This window comes from Tachysurus vachellii, chromosome 8, assembly GCF_030014155.1.
Source record: "Tachysurus vachellii isolate PV-2020 chromosome 8, HZAU_Pvac_v1, whole genome shotgun sequence".
Classification (NCBI taxonomy): domain Eukaryota; kingdom Metazoa; phylum Chordata; class Actinopteri; order Siluriformes; family Bagridae; genus Tachysurus; species Tachysurus vachellii.
In genome coordinates this window covers 5,805,034-5,820,205 of record NC_083467.1, presented here as the reverse complement: position 1 = coordinate 5,820,205, position 15,172 = coordinate 5,805,034, and the positions used below count along the sequence as shown (strand labels likewise).

At 35.8% G+C, this 15,172-nt stretch overlaps 1 protein-coding gene across 2 annotated transcripts; it reads left to right on the top strand.

Annotated features, from left to right (window-relative positions):
• Positions 1-5,285: 5,285 nt before the first annotated feature.
• Positions 5,286-14,475, top strand: LOC132849898 (nuclear factor 7, brain-like). 2 transcript variants are annotated; one of them, XM_060875914.1, is made up of 7 exons: positions 5,286-5,331; positions 11,715-12,307; positions 12,669-12,764; positions 12,854-13,084; positions 13,213-13,235; positions 13,322-13,440; positions 13,795-14,475. In XM_060875914.1, the coding sequence occupies exons 2-7, from the start codon at positions 11,909-11,911 to the stop codon at positions 14,337-14,339; spliced, it is 1,413 nt and encodes a 470-aa protein (XP_060731897.1). In that variant the 5' UTR covers positions 5,286-5,331; positions 11,715-11,908; the 3' UTR covers positions 14,340-14,475. The 2 variants fall into 2 exon arrangements, with proteins under 2 accessions (XP_060731897.1, XP_060731898.1); XM_060875915.1 differs by lacking the exon at positions 5,286-5,331 and adding an exon at positions 11,642-11,704 and having other exon boundaries at positions 11,858-12,307.
• The last annotated feature ends 697 nt before the right edge of the window (positions 14,476-15,172 follow it).

Below are 15,172 nucleotides of genomic sequence, written 5' to 3'. Positions count from 1 at the left end.
AAGCTTGCCGCTGGGCAAGAAGTCTCCAAACACCCAAGTCCTTTTCATCCGATGCTGAATTCACCTGATATCTCTGCTGTGGTCGGTCAGTAGATGTTCAGAACAAGCTATAATTTATTCTTTCATTTATATATTCATTCATCTTTAGTAACTATTTTACTCTGGTCAGTTTCAAAGTAAAACTGGGTGCTCTGATTGGGATGCCAGCCCATCACACACATTCACACCAATATGCTATTTATTAGCATAAGCAATTCATTTCCTGGCATGTACTGTAAGGGGGAGGATGTAGGAGGTATGAAATCTAAGTACATTAGATGGGAGGAAATTGGGTATCAAATTTATTTCAAATCATGATATTTCACCTTATCAATATCCTTTGTCCATCTTCTGGACTTTTGTCCAAAAGACAATAGTCCAGAAGATGGACACTAGGATCTGCATTGTATTGTAATATTGTTTCAGAATAATGTATTAGTGAGATCTGGATAACATGTTACTCAAAAGTGAGCTGTTTGTCAGCCTTCATTGTTTTGTGTTTGTTTTGTTGCAGAGAACCATTGCCGTATCCCAGGCTCCTTGGATTCCAACATGCCCTGCTCCCAACAAGAAGTTGCCTCCTAGGCTCATTGTGGCTATTATCCTGTGAGAGCTGAGAAACTTTTTTGTTTTTTGTTTGTAGGAATTGTCAGTGCAATTATTTTAGCCTGTGTAGCTACAATAAAGTTTGGTAGGAATGTACATCTAAAACCTTAATATGTGCTGTAACACAACATTTTACCACTTATTGTCCAGGACTACTCATTTAGCCACCTCCAGTACACTGGCCAGGATCCAAACTGGCAGTCAGCTGATGTCCAGGACGTCTTATTTAGCCACCTCCTGTACACTGGCCAGGAACCAGATCCCAGGACGAGTCAAATGAACCTGGACACTGTATTCAATGCAGAAGATGAAATGTAGGTCAGGTTATACAGAAAGTATTAAAATACAGTTAAGTCAGATTAGATGATCCTCCATCATTTTCAACCCCTGTGCTAATAGTGTGTGTTTGTTTGTTTGTTTGTGTGTGTGTGTGTGTGTGTGTGTGTGTGTGTTTTCTCCATATTCAGGCTGCTGCTTTCTTCACTCTGCCCGCTAATGACTTATTGTGAAAACTGTTAATTATCATTAATTATCATTAAGCCATCGCTTGTATTTTTGTGAATCATTTCTTTAATAAAAAAACATGAAACATGCTCTTGCTGAGTCATTTAATGCAATGTGATATTTGTACGAATTTAAAATCAGTCTAATCATTCATTCATTCATTCATTCATTCATTCATTCATTCATTTTCTACCACTTATCCGAACTTCTCAGGACACAGGAAGCCTGTGCCTATCTCAGGCGTCATCGGGCATCAAGGCAGGATACACCCTGGACGGAGTGCCAACCCATCACAGGGCACACACACACTCTCATTCACTCACGCAATCACACACTTTGGACAATTTTCCAGAGATGCCAATCAACCTACCGGAGTACCCGGAGGAAACCCCCGAGGCACGGGGAGAACATGCATATTTACATTTTAAGTATTGAAAACTGATTCTTGATATAAAAAATCCCTATCATGTGAATGTACTGTATAAAAGCTAAAGTGGCTTGCCATACCGTATCACTGTGTTTTATAGTATGCATGAGAGCAATACTTGATCCCTGATGGTTATTATTTACTGAGGGATGTGCATTCATATTGACCTGGCATTATGCCCATTCCAATGTAAATCCATTGGTTTCCATATTGCATTAACGTTTTTGTAACCTTGATTGAGAGACTATAAACATTGTCATTTAGGAGTGCTATCACGCTACTTCTTGTACTGGTCCCCACACAGATGTTGCTGCTGGAAAGCACGCGTGTCATTTCGTGCATGATTGCACGCCCAAATGAACGCATGTTCACGCGCGGCGTGGCTGCCGTTTATAAACACTGTTGCCCTTGGGCGTTTATTCACGCGAATGTTCACGCAATAAATTGTTGTGTGACAGACAGGCCACTGGCAGCACTGCACAGCTAATTTAGCTAGTCAGAGAGAGACTAGAGACAGAATCACATCAACTTAACTTTACTGTTATTTGCTCTTGCTGACATCAAACTTGAAGAGAACACAAGTTTACCTGATTGCTGTTCTCGCATTTCACTCTCATTTTGTTTCTTTTTTCTCTTTTCATGGCCAGATGGATAGCTTCATATTGTCATCTACACAGTAAACATTAACACGCGCTGTAAAATGAGGCAGGGGGAGGCGGGGCCTTGCTTAATTTGCGGGGCCCTACACAACTTGCATAGTGAGCGTATTGGGCCGATCGGCTCTGACTACAGTCAACGAAAAGATATCAACAAAGGAATAGACATGAAAATCCTCACTGATGACTTGCCATTTTTGTTTCAGGAAAGTGGAATGGAAGTGCACTTTAAAGACCTCACAGGGATACCACTTAAAGAGACCTTCCTGAACAGCATTGACGGAAAAGGAAATAGGCTGTTGAACTTCATGAGGAATGTTTGTGCAACCAAGAAGAAGCATGTCTTACAGGCTATCACAAAATTCCAAGTTTTGAGAGGACAGACAAATGGTTGCTCTGAGGATGTGAAAGACATGATTATTCTACTTCTCTCCTATTTTGATGAGAAAGAGGAGCTCCTTCTTCATTATGTAGAAGAGACAAGCCTCGCAAAGGAGTTGGAAAACCTGGCTGTGACGCCTTGTATTATTGTGTGTGGTAAGTATAAGTTTTTACATATTTTCCACAACACAGACTAAAAACTCAGTTTACAACAATAGTCCAGTTCAAAAGTTTAGATATCCTAGATGCTAAATACTGTACGATATTACATAGATCATGAGCATTTCTGTGTTTCGTGATTATTGTTCACAAATGTCTTTTTTAATCTGAAACTTAAATCTTATCAAAATTAACCCAGTTCTTGCACGTTATTTGCTTTTTTTTTAAAACATGTTCTGCATATTTAGCCCCTTTCTACCACTGAATGTATAATTTTGAGATTTGTCTTTAAATAATGTGGACATTTTGAGAGACTCAGGTAATAGTTGTGTATGAGTCTTATAATTGTCATTAGTGTTAAAAGATGAGGGTCATGGTCAGATATTTGGATGCTGGAAATTCAAAGCATGTTCAGGACCTAGTGGATTTTGTTTAATGTCTCAAATTAAATGAGACCAATGAACAACAAAACAGAATGTTCATCTTTTATGTAACAATAGGTGGTATTAAGCACTTGGGGTATCTAAACCTTTTAACTAGTTTATTGTATTAAATGGAGTTAGTAATTTGTGTTGTAGAATGTGTAGAAATCTATTATGGTAAATTGATTCATGCTCAGTGTGAACTAGCATGATTGTGAACGATGACATCACTACTTTCATCGCTGCTGTTTGCCTAATGTTTGGCAGTTACTACTGTTTCAACATTCACTACCCTACTGAACTGGCGTCAGTGTTTTTTCAACATCAATCCCGAAAAGTGCACAAAAGTTGTGGAAAAGAAGAACAAAAGTGATTGCAAATGAACCCAAGAGTCTTCACCCTAATCTCTGACCTTTCTGATCATGAGTGATGAGAGACTTTGTAAAGGTGGCCTGCAAATGGTTTCCAAGTTTAAACTTTATAAACATTGAAATGTTACTGACTTAAGTTGTAACCACATGTTTAGTGGTAACAATATACTATACTCTGTAAGCACTTATGCCTTGTTCTGCTTTAGTAGTTCTTACTGTAAATGTTTATCTGAAAATTACCTACTGTATCTTCCCAAGCTCAGTTTAAAGTGGCAGTTAGGTAGCAGAAATGTTTTCAATTCTGAGTCTAAATTTTAAAGTAGTCTTCACTGACTGATCTTAATCTGATCTTATGCGCCACTGTATACTTCTGTTAAAACACGAGAACAGAAACATACATTAATGTTGTTTTAAATGCCTGCCAGTCTTTATTAAAAAATCCACGGGACCACACTGATGTCTGAGTCTATTAATAGATTCTGTTGTGTTTTGATGATTTGATTTAGGTTTGTGTTCATCAATTAGAATGAAAGTACTCTTAATAGTTTTTTTTAAGGTAAAATCTGAATGTTTAGAAATGTAACTTCTATCTCTTCTAGCTCCCAGATAGTGTGATTAAAGGATGCTTTGAATTCACAGGTTATTTATAATACAAAATATTATAACAGCATTTACATATTTAATGTCTTTTCCCTTAGTTTAAGTAATTTTCTGTCTGCTTTGTGAAATAATCGTTGTAATTATTACAAAATAAACCTTTAAATTAAACAATTTTGAGCTGTAAAAAAGATGGCTATGAACCGAAATTATTACAATGTAAACCCTGTAATTTGACAGGTATAAAGTGCTTTTAAAACAACAAATATTGATTAGACAGTTATAAACTGTAAAAAGAAGAATTAAAATCTGTAAAATGTACAGTACAATGGGTGCAATCCTGTAAAACCAATAACGTTCCTACCGGCATTTTGACGATAAAGTACTGGAAACCACAGCTGCCGTTTATTTTTTACAGTTAATATTTCAGTGGCATTTCTAAAGCTTTAAGCTTCACTTATTTTTTATTCAAGCTTTCTAAAATGCCTTAAAATGTTTTCATACTGGTGTCTTCCTGGATTAATCGTAACAAACCCATGAGTGAAAGTCAGGATTAGCTGACATTGAAGAACAACAGTTACCTCACTGGGTTTCTATCTGTGCTGGATTCAATCATAATGATGTTTCTGCAGTAAAGGAGAATTAATCAAAACAATTCTATAATAAAGCTGAAACAATTTCCTATACTGTCACGGACGCGGGATAAAAACGGACCCAAACGCAGGACAGCTTAACAAAAACAGGATTTATTAACTTAAAAAAAAAAAAAAAACCACTAAACAGGACAAAGACAGACCAGACGAAGACAACAAAGAATTCCGCGCTGCACAAGGCAATGTGGCTTAACTAAATAATACAAATAATTACTGTAACAGACATGAGGGACAGGTGTGCAGAGGCGGGGAGGAAACGACAAGGGCGGGGCAGATACGTGAACACCGCACATAAACAAAAAGGCACATGGTTGTAGATACCTTCCAGGTAATTTGTACAAATAAGTAATAAAATATGTACTATTTCTCCTTTAAGTCGGTGTTGTGTATGTGTTCCAATGTAACTGATGACTGTAACAGATCATAACGTGTCTCTGTAAAACTCCTATTAGTGTGGAGTCATAAACAGCCTGCACTCCATAAACATCCTGCAGTCTTCTGCTCTGGTGATTTTAGGTTTATCCCGTGTAGCTACAATAAAGTTTGGAAGGAATGTACATCTAAAACCTTAATGTCTGCTGTAACACAGAATTTTACCACTTATTGTCCAGGACTACTCATTTAGCCACCTCCAGTACACTGGCCAGGATCCAAACTGGCAGTCAGCTGATGTCCAGGACATCTTATTTAGCCACCTCCTGTACACTGGCCAGGAACCAGATCCCAGGACGAGTCACATGAACCTGGACACTGTATTCGATGCAGAAGATGAAATGTAGGTCAGGTTATACAGAAAGTATTAAAATACAGTTAAGTCAGATTAGATGATCCTCCATCATTTTCAACCCCTGTGCTAATAGTGTGTGTTTGTTTGTTTGTGTGTGTGTGTGTGTGTGTGTGTGTGTGTGTGTGTGTGTGTGTGTGTGTGTGTGTGTGTGTGTGTGTGTGTGTGTGTTTTCTCCATATTCAGGCTGCTGCTTTCTTCACTCTGCCCGCCAATGACTTATTGTGAAAACTGTTAATTATCATTAATTATCATTAAGCCATCTCTTGTATTTTTGTGAATCATTTCTTTAATAAAAAAGACATGAAACATGCTCTTGCTGAGTCATTTATTATATCAAATGCAATGTGACACTTGTATGAATTTAAAATTTGTACATCAGTCTAATCATAACTACTGATATTTAATAATAACTATTTAAGAAAAACATTGCATGTATTGATCATTCTTTTTAAATTTAAATATAAAATCAGTGGTACGTTGACAGGTATTATTTTAATGCAAATTTCACTTAGCAATAAATTATAACCATATCTTAAAGTTGAATGTATGAAACAATGCACAGAAATGTGGGGGCTGATGCATGAAATGTACTAAATGATTTATTCAAGTAAATTATTTATTCAATTATTTTTTGTAGCTTCTATACACTTATTTGGTAAAGTTTTAGAAATGAGTTATGAACAACGAAAAAGATCTGAAACAAGAATCAATGCAGTAGAATATTGAATATACACAGTTTTGCCTAAGAATTATATATAGGCTGATGGTGGTGTAGAACATGTATGAAGCTTTAAACAGTGCCCTAGAGGTTTGACTTACAGAGACTGGTCAGTCATTGCAATGTGCACTGAGCGGACATCATTTGGATGATATTGAAATTATTTTCCTGCACACAGAGCAGTAATAGAGCGACAGGAGTGAATCATGTAGCTGTATTTGAGCTCCGCACACAGCAGTTCTCCCTTCCTCTGCTGCTCAGTCTAACAGTACACTGTAAAAAGTCATCTGTTCTCTCAACAACTATAAAGTGATATGATGAGTAACTATTACAACATTAAAACATATTTTTTAAATTTTTTTTTTTTAGCTTTTCTTCACAAACACTTATGCATACAACTTGAAAATATACATCATAATGTCAACTTTAGACTATGCATATAGTCAAGTTAAAAATGTGTGTGTGGACAAAAACTGTTAAAAGTAAGTAAATGTAGTATAAAAATTTAAGTATTAAAATGTAAAATGTAAAATGTAAGTTTTACTGTAGTGTCTAAATAAATTGTATGCGTTCCTTTAGTAATGTAATTTGTGGTTATTTATATAAGTGTGTGCTTCCCCAACAGCCTAGTTTTGGTCAAGATCCGAGCCAGATCCGGTACGTTGCTGTGTTGCTCGCCTCTTATATGCATAAAGATTGCATAAAGTTTGTCTTTACACTAATGCACAAATATGTAAATATATATGTGAGGGTTTTTAGTAAATGTACATGTGTCATGTTATTTTGATCTGTCGATGTTCAACAGAGAGTAGTCGCTCTGTGCTCTCCTGAAGTCAACAACCATCTCTTTAGTTTTATAAACATTCAGAGACAGTTTGTTGGCTCTACACCAAGGATTCTTTCACAGAATTCACTCTAACGTGAACCAAGCATGTGATGTACTTCATTTCACTATTATAAGGCAAAACTATCATTAGAAGTAAAAGTAGTCTGAGATCTGAGAGTGAATAGACCTATTTGTACTTGCATCTCATAAGAAATAACATGACATGATCTCCAGATGTTGCATTTTGTACAAAAGCTGCAGTAGTTGAATAAGTCAAAGGTAAACAAACAAACAAATTAAAATGTCAGAAGCAACTGTATCTGTGCCCAGAAAAATGTATGAAGAGGGTCCAGAAGTTCTGTGTATGAGGCTCACACTGAGTATGCCACCCAAATTATTCCTTCTGCTTTTTGGTCTTCAATCGAGACTCCCTGTGCATATTCCACTCCAAATATGCATCCTCCTTCTCACGCTGCTAGTGAGGCTCACAGTGAGTGTGCCACTTCAGATATGCATTGAAGACTCTCCTCACTGCTCTTTATTGATCTCTGTATATTCAGTCTCCAATGTTACCATCCTAGAGAGAGGTATTGTTATGAATTATGTCAGGGACCTGCCTTTTTCTGTTTATACCTTGTTCGGACTATCGTACGCACTCCAGCTTGATTACCCAAATTGCATGAAGAACACATTCAACTTCATTCAGAAAATCAAGCTTGATCTGGGATCAAAGTCATTATAACCAAAACTTTAAACTTTGAAGAACCAGTTATTTGCCTTGTATTCTCAGATTAATAGGTCGAAATTACTGACATGCAGTTCACATGGCTACTACAGAGATGACATAATTCACAACACAATGTCATACCAAAAAAAACCAAAAAAAAACATGATTGTTTAATTCTACTTTTTGAATGGATTCAGTTGATTATTCAGAATTTATATTTGTATAACAGCCTTAAAACATTTATGATTTGTATTTTATGTTATTTTCATTGTGTGACATATGTTAATGGATCACCATATCCTTGTATTAATGTAAGTCAGTATGCCTGTAATCAACATTTTTGAAAATAAATGTTTTGAAGTGATCTGAATGGAGACTTGTGATTTTTACTAGTTGCCATGTACATGAAACTGTACATAACATTAAATAAGGATATTGCTATTATTAATTTTAAAAAAAATTGTTTATTAAAAAGTAAAACTTTCTGGTACCAGTCCTCAAATCAGATTCAGTTAAGTTAATAAAACATAAATTGTTTAAGTAAATGTGACTGAATACAAGTAAGGAATACTTTTAACATATTAGTAATTATGACTTTAATGACACTTAATATGACAAAGTTAAGATTACTTAATTGAATGAAAACAAAGAGTTTGCACAATTCAATTAAGTAAACTTAACAAATTACTTTTTACAGTGCTAACTGCTAGCTATACATCTTGCAAGTAGTGGTGGGAATTACGATTCATCCCAGTGAATCAAATCTTTTGGATTCATCCCCAAAAAGATTTGTTGAGTTAACCTTTCTCTTACAGCAATACATTTTGAAAAAGATTTGTTCAAAACACAAACTAGCTAAGTACAAAGAAGGCTTTTAATGTCATTTCCATCTGATTTTATGTCAAAGGTGAGGAATTTACAACCACTCTAAGAAACACAAACTTGCTCGCTAGCCTGAACGCCTCCTTTTCTATTCCCTTATAAAATTCACTAAAATCTTTATTTCCTTTAACTATAGCAAATAGATTATTTACTTCTTACCTTAATCCCAGCAGCTGAAGCATCAACAGTCCTTGAGAACTGTGTATATAGAGAGCTGTAGTGGATGGCTTCCTGGATTAATCAGAACAAACCCATGAGTGATGAGTGAAAGTCAGGATTAGCTGACATTGAAGAACAACAGCGACTTCACTGGGTTTCTACCTGTGCTGGATTCAATCATAATGATGTTTCTGCAGTAAAGGAGAATTAATCAAAACAATTCTATAATAAAGCTGAAACGGTTTCCTACATACTACTGTATATGAAGAATTCTTGTTCTCCTTCCACAGGCCTCATAACAAATATCATCATCAATAATCTGGTACATGTGGAGAGCTGCTGTCTTGTCTGACTGCCATCAACCTTACTGCTTGACCTGTCTAAAATAAACAATATCTGAAATATATATGAAAAACATAATTAAACATGTTACAATATAAAGAATGGTTTATTTATTTCATGGCATGGATAATCTTCATTTTATTTAGGATTGCACTTATTTATTTATAATTTAATTTATAATTCTCTTAGACAGATTCCCAAACTAGACGTTGTGTCCCCATGTAGCATTGCTTGATTTATAAATATTAATAAGAGAAAGTGGGGGGCACGGTGGCTTAGTGGTTAGCACGTTCGCCTCACACCTCCAGGGTTTGGGGTTCGATTCCCACCTCCGCCCTTGTGTGTGTGTGGAGTTTGCATGTTCTCCCAGTTAGTGTTAATTATGTCACCTATTTTTAATGTAGTCTTAGTCTTGTGTTAAATGTCCTTGTTAGTTTTAGTCATATTTAGACACATAAATAGTGTCACATAAAGTGTTTCACATATGTTTCACTCGAACTTGACTCACATCACATTTTTTACTTTATTGATACTGCTTTTAATCGTAATGCAAAGACCGGTCATCGGGACATAAGCTGTCATGTACAATTAAAGAGCCTGCGCGGCCACAGGAAATATAATTTAACACAAAAAGCCTGCCTACTGACTTCTGCTCAGGATTTATTTATTTATTTATTTATTTATTTTTATCGGCGTGTGGACGAATTGTTTCTATGCACACGCTAAACAGCGCAAAGCCACAAACTCGTTCTGAATATTTTAAAGGTGTAACAGCTGATGAAAAATCAGAGACAATTGTAGACGAAACTGAAGAGAGATTTTATTAAACATTTTCGTCTCGTCTTTTTTCGTCAACAATAATGCATGTTAATTTAGTCTTAGTCAGCGTTTTTGGACAGTGGTGCAGTCTTGTTATTGTCTCGTCTTAGTCATGAAAAAAAAAGGTTGTTGACGAACATATTTCGTCTTATCTCGTCTGACGAAATTAACACTCATTCCTCCGGGTACTCCGGTTTCCTCCCCCGGTCCAAAGACATGCATGGTAAGTTGATTGGCATCTCTGAAAAATTGTGATGGGTTGGCACTCCGTCCAGGGTGTATCCTGCCTTGATGTCCGATGATGCCTGAGATAGGCACAGGCTCCCCGTGACCCGAGGTAGCTCGGATAAGCAGTAGAAAATGAATGAATGAATGTATAAGAGAAAGTCACCATTTCAAAATATAAATATTGAAGATGGATTTTGTGTACTAATATTTTTAAATATTACTGGGAATCACATTCAGTGAAGATTTATTTAAATTAATAAATCAATGTTCAGCATTTTACTATTTTACACATGAAAAAACAGATGGAATAAAGAACTACTACTGTTTAAAATCTTCAACAACATAAAGGAGAAATTTCCTTAGATTTCATATGAAATGCTACATAAAAATGTTTCCCTCTATTCTTTCAATACAATAATTTCAGTTCATCACATTTCACAATGGCCTTCATGGCTAATTACAATAAATAAACTGTTGAGTAGAAATTAACTCATTATTATGATCATAAATGTTACAATCAATATTTATAAATGCTAACAAGTAAGACAGTGTTTTGACAATTAAAACAGATCAAACAGGACAACGTTCTCATAAAATGTTATGAAAGCTCTTCTTAATATCTGTGTGAACAACAAATCTGCTCTCCTTGACAATGTCTTCAGATCACACATAGAGTTATTGACTCTAACACTGGTGACCTTTCAAACAACAGACTAAAAGACACAACCCACCCTGCAAACCATTTATTTGACCTTCTACCATCTGGAAGATGCTTCTGGTCCATCACATCATGCACAAACACTCAGGAACAGTTTCTACACCATAAGCCCTACCTGAATATTTATTTTCTCATCTGTACAGAAGACCCTGAATGTGCAATACCTCAATATTAGTTCAACGTAACGTTTATTGTTACTTTACTGTAAACTTTACTGTTCACATGTGCAATATGTTAAGTGCAATATCTCATCAGTTTACTGTCTCAACTAAACAGTATTTTATACTATTTATAATAAAATATTTGAATGGACCCACCTGTGCTCTTGAAGCTCCACCACAATAACCAAGATTAAAATGAGTGACAGGAGGAGCAAAAACAAAAACAAACAAAACCAGAACTCTCACTCTCAGAATTTCTCACAGAGTTTGTATGTTTGTGTTAAGGCCAAACTTTAATCTGTTTTTCTTTTTTTAAATTAAGTTGTAGATACCTTCCATTTGTACAAATAAGTAATAAAAAATAGACTATTGCTCCTTTAAGTTGGTGTTGTGTATGTGTTCCAATGTAAATGATGTTTGTAACAGATCATAACACTTCTCTGTAAAACTCCTCCTATTAAGGAAGTGTGGCGTCTGAGATGACTGCAGTCCTTCATAAACAGCCTGCAGTCTTCTGCTCTGGTGATTTTAGGTTTGTTTTCAGTTTATTGAGAAATCTGAGTCTCATTTTCAGCACTGTGAAAGAAAGTGATTATTAACTGAACCTACAAAGTCGTCTATTTAACTGAAAAGAAACCTGAAATTAGAGTGTTGATACTTTTACCAAACTGAAAGTGAAACTCTGAGCATTCGGACTGGAGAGAACAACAACAGCAGTAAAATAAAATGGCTTCTAAGTTTTCAGAGGAGGATTTCTCCTGTCCTGTGTGCTGTGAAATCTTCACGGACCCTGTTTTACTGAGCTGCTGTCACAGTGTGTGTAAAGTGTGTTTGCAACAGTTCTGGGAGATCATAGTATCCAGAGAATGTCCTGTTTGTAGGAGGAAATCATCTACGAAAACTCCACCTATAAATCTGGCTTTAAAGAAACTGTGTGAGACTTTCTTACAGGAGAGAAGTCAGAGATCTTCATCACGGTCTGAAACAGTCTGCAGTCTGCACAGTGAGAAACTCAAACTCTTCTGTCTGGACAATCAACAACCGGTGTGTTTGGTGTGTCGGGATTCAAGAAAACACACCAACCACAAATTCTGCCCCATTGAGGAGGCAGTAGAAGACTCTAAGGTAAATAAAATGTACATCTGAGGTCATGTGTCACTTTAGAAACATGGCGCAATAATATAATAATAAATTGCAAATACATTTAATCAATTTAGCTTCTCATAATGCGTTTTAAAACCTCATCTGAATGCTTTAGCAAGAAAATATAAAACACATGTTTAATATAAAACCCAGATCATATAAGTCTAAATTTTCACAATTTCTCAAGTGGTGCTTTTTAAAACCGTTTATTGTGCCATGATCTTTAATAACAAACATTGAACATTGGATAGTTAAATCCCCTTAACCATTAACAGTGAATAACGATGTGTACAATAAGAGCTGAAACACAGAGTCTTCATGCAGTGTGTTGATTTTATTTCAGGAGGAGCTCAAAACTGCACTGAAGCCCCTACAGGAGAAAATGAAGATCTTTAAAAACTGTAAACGGAAGTGGAGTCGGACTGCAGAACATATAAAGGTTACAATCAATAATATTGTTTTGATAGCATTATATTCTCTATAATTGTAAAATCAGTTATATTTCATTTAATTTCCTCTTCACTGCAGATTCAGGCCCAACACACAGAGCATCAGATTAAGGAGCAGTTTGAGAAACTTCACCAGTTTCTACGAGATGAAGAGGCAGTCAGGATCGCTGCACTGAGAGAGGAAGAAGAACAGAAGAGTCAGATGATGAAGGAGAAAATTAAAAAGTTGCGCAGAGACATATCATCTCTTTCAGACACAATCAGAGCCATAGAAGAGGAGATGAGAGCTGAAGATGTCCTGTTCTTACAAGTGAGGATCATTTAGTCAGTATTTATACAGTGAGAAAGTAAAACTTCTTTCCATCATTAGAAACGTCACATTTCAGTGGTGTAAAAATGTAAATCATATCCACTGATATGTGCTTTGTTGTTTTCCAGAAGTACAAGGCCACAGTGAAAAGGTGAGTGATGTGGTTCCTGTCTCTCTGCTTCTCTGTGTTTCTGAATCCAAAGCCACAGCAACACTGACTCCTGAATGTTTTTGCAGAGCCCAGTGCACACTGCAGCATCCAGAGGAGCTTTCAGGAGCACTGATCCATGTGGCAAAACATCTGGCCAACCTGAAGTTCAGAGTCTGGGAGAAGATGCAGGACACTGTCCAATACAGTAAGAGTCTTTCTTTCTTTCTTTCTTTCTTTCTTTCTGATAAGTGTGTGCACATATTAAACATGAATATTTTTTTTTGTTCTTTTTGCCAACCATTTTTGTAAGTTTGTTTAGTAAACAAAACTGATAATTATAATAAGAACAATATATTATTATTATTATTATTATGTTCATTTTCTACTGTAGAATTTGAATTATTATAACAATTGGTTACATTTCTAATTAAGCAATTTATTGCAGTTATTATTGCTCTGAAAATTGCAGTTATATTTGTTTATTAACGAATTACGTCATGTTAGCTAGTTCCATGTTAATGTAATGTTATTGTGTGTGTGTTTGTGTGTGTGTTTTCAGCACCTGTAACTCTGGACCCCAACACAGTTTATCCTGAACTCATTGTATCTGATGATCTGACCAGTGTGAGACGCAGTGATGAGAAACAGAAACATCCTTATAATCCAGAGAGATTTAATGAATATTGTTGTATTCTGGGCTCTGAGGGCTTTAACTCAGGGACACACTGCTGGGATGTTGAAGTCACAGACTGTACAGACTGGGTTGTGGGTGTGATGACAGAAACTGCTCAGAGGAAGGGGGGGATATACTCCAGAAGTGGAATCTGGGGTGTGTGGTATTATGAAGGTAAATATGCAGCATGTTCTACACCACAGACATTGACTCTCCTCTCAGTAGAACAGAAAATCCAGAGGATCAGAGTGAAACTGGACTGGGACAGAGGAAAGCTGTCATTCTCCAACCCTCTCACTAACACACAAATACACACTTTCACACACACATTTACTGACAAATTACTGCCATATCTAGATGTTTTTAATAAAGAATCTCCTCTAAAGATCCTCCCACTTCAGTCCTCTGTAAGAGTGAATCAGATCAGTTAGAGCTCATATTGTTTTATTTCAGTTTATTAAAGAAATATTGCAGATTAAAAGATTCAGATTCTTTGTGAAAGTTTGCTGAAAGTTGAAAGCACTGAAGAGTTCACTGTGAAAAGTTTATTAAAGTCCTGTGACGTTATTTCGACTCACTTTGTCACTTTGTTACACACACATAAAAATACACAAAATAACAACTTGTTTAAAATGAAGAGTTAGTAAATCAAAATAAAGAAATCATTTTAAATAACTACCACATAATATAAATAAATAAACCACAGGAGGAAATTAAAATCATTAAAGTCACTAATGTAGAACATGATATCTGAAATATTGTTTATTTCTATTGATGTATTTTTAAATCATTTATAATAACCTGAGACATTAAAAGATTGTGTCTACTGTATTTGTACTTGTTAGTGCTATGTTGTTGATGTTGGGTGAAATGTTTAGCTGGCTGTGTGCGTTATGTATTCAACTGTGCAGTGGAGGAAAATTCAAGCTCTCAGTTATGTTTATGCTAAACAGATGTCTTGAACATTTTCATTTATTACCTAAGAATCAATAAACTGCAAATAAATACTTACTTATACATTTGTGGTAGAGATTTACATTAGATAAAAATAACTGAACAAAGACAGGATGTATTTCTGTATGTCTAGAAATCTAAACCACAAATTGAAAAGACATTGTACCTGTAAATGTCAGAGACAGAAGACGATGGAGGCAGATATGAGGTAAACTCACAGAGTTTATTGAAAAGCAGAAGTGGATGAATGAGTGAGGGTAGATAAGTCCGGGTGAAGTTCCAAGACACACACGCTGGGTCACAGGTTGCA

Bases quoted from the DNA above. Each gene is read 5' to 3' on its own strand.
- LOC132849898 (XM_060875914.1), top strand. From the start codon at position 11,909: ATGGCTTCTAAGTTTTCAGAGGAGGATTTCTCCTGTCCTGTGTGCTGT. The intron at 13,236-13,321 runs GTGAGTGATGTG...ATGTTTTTGCAG, and splicing joins TACAAGGCCACAGTGAAAAG to AGCCCAGTGCACACTGCAGC. The intron at 13,441-13,794 runs GTAAGAGTCTTT...GTGTGTTTTCAG, and splicing joins GCAGGACACTGTCCAATACA to CACCTGTAACTCTGGACCCC.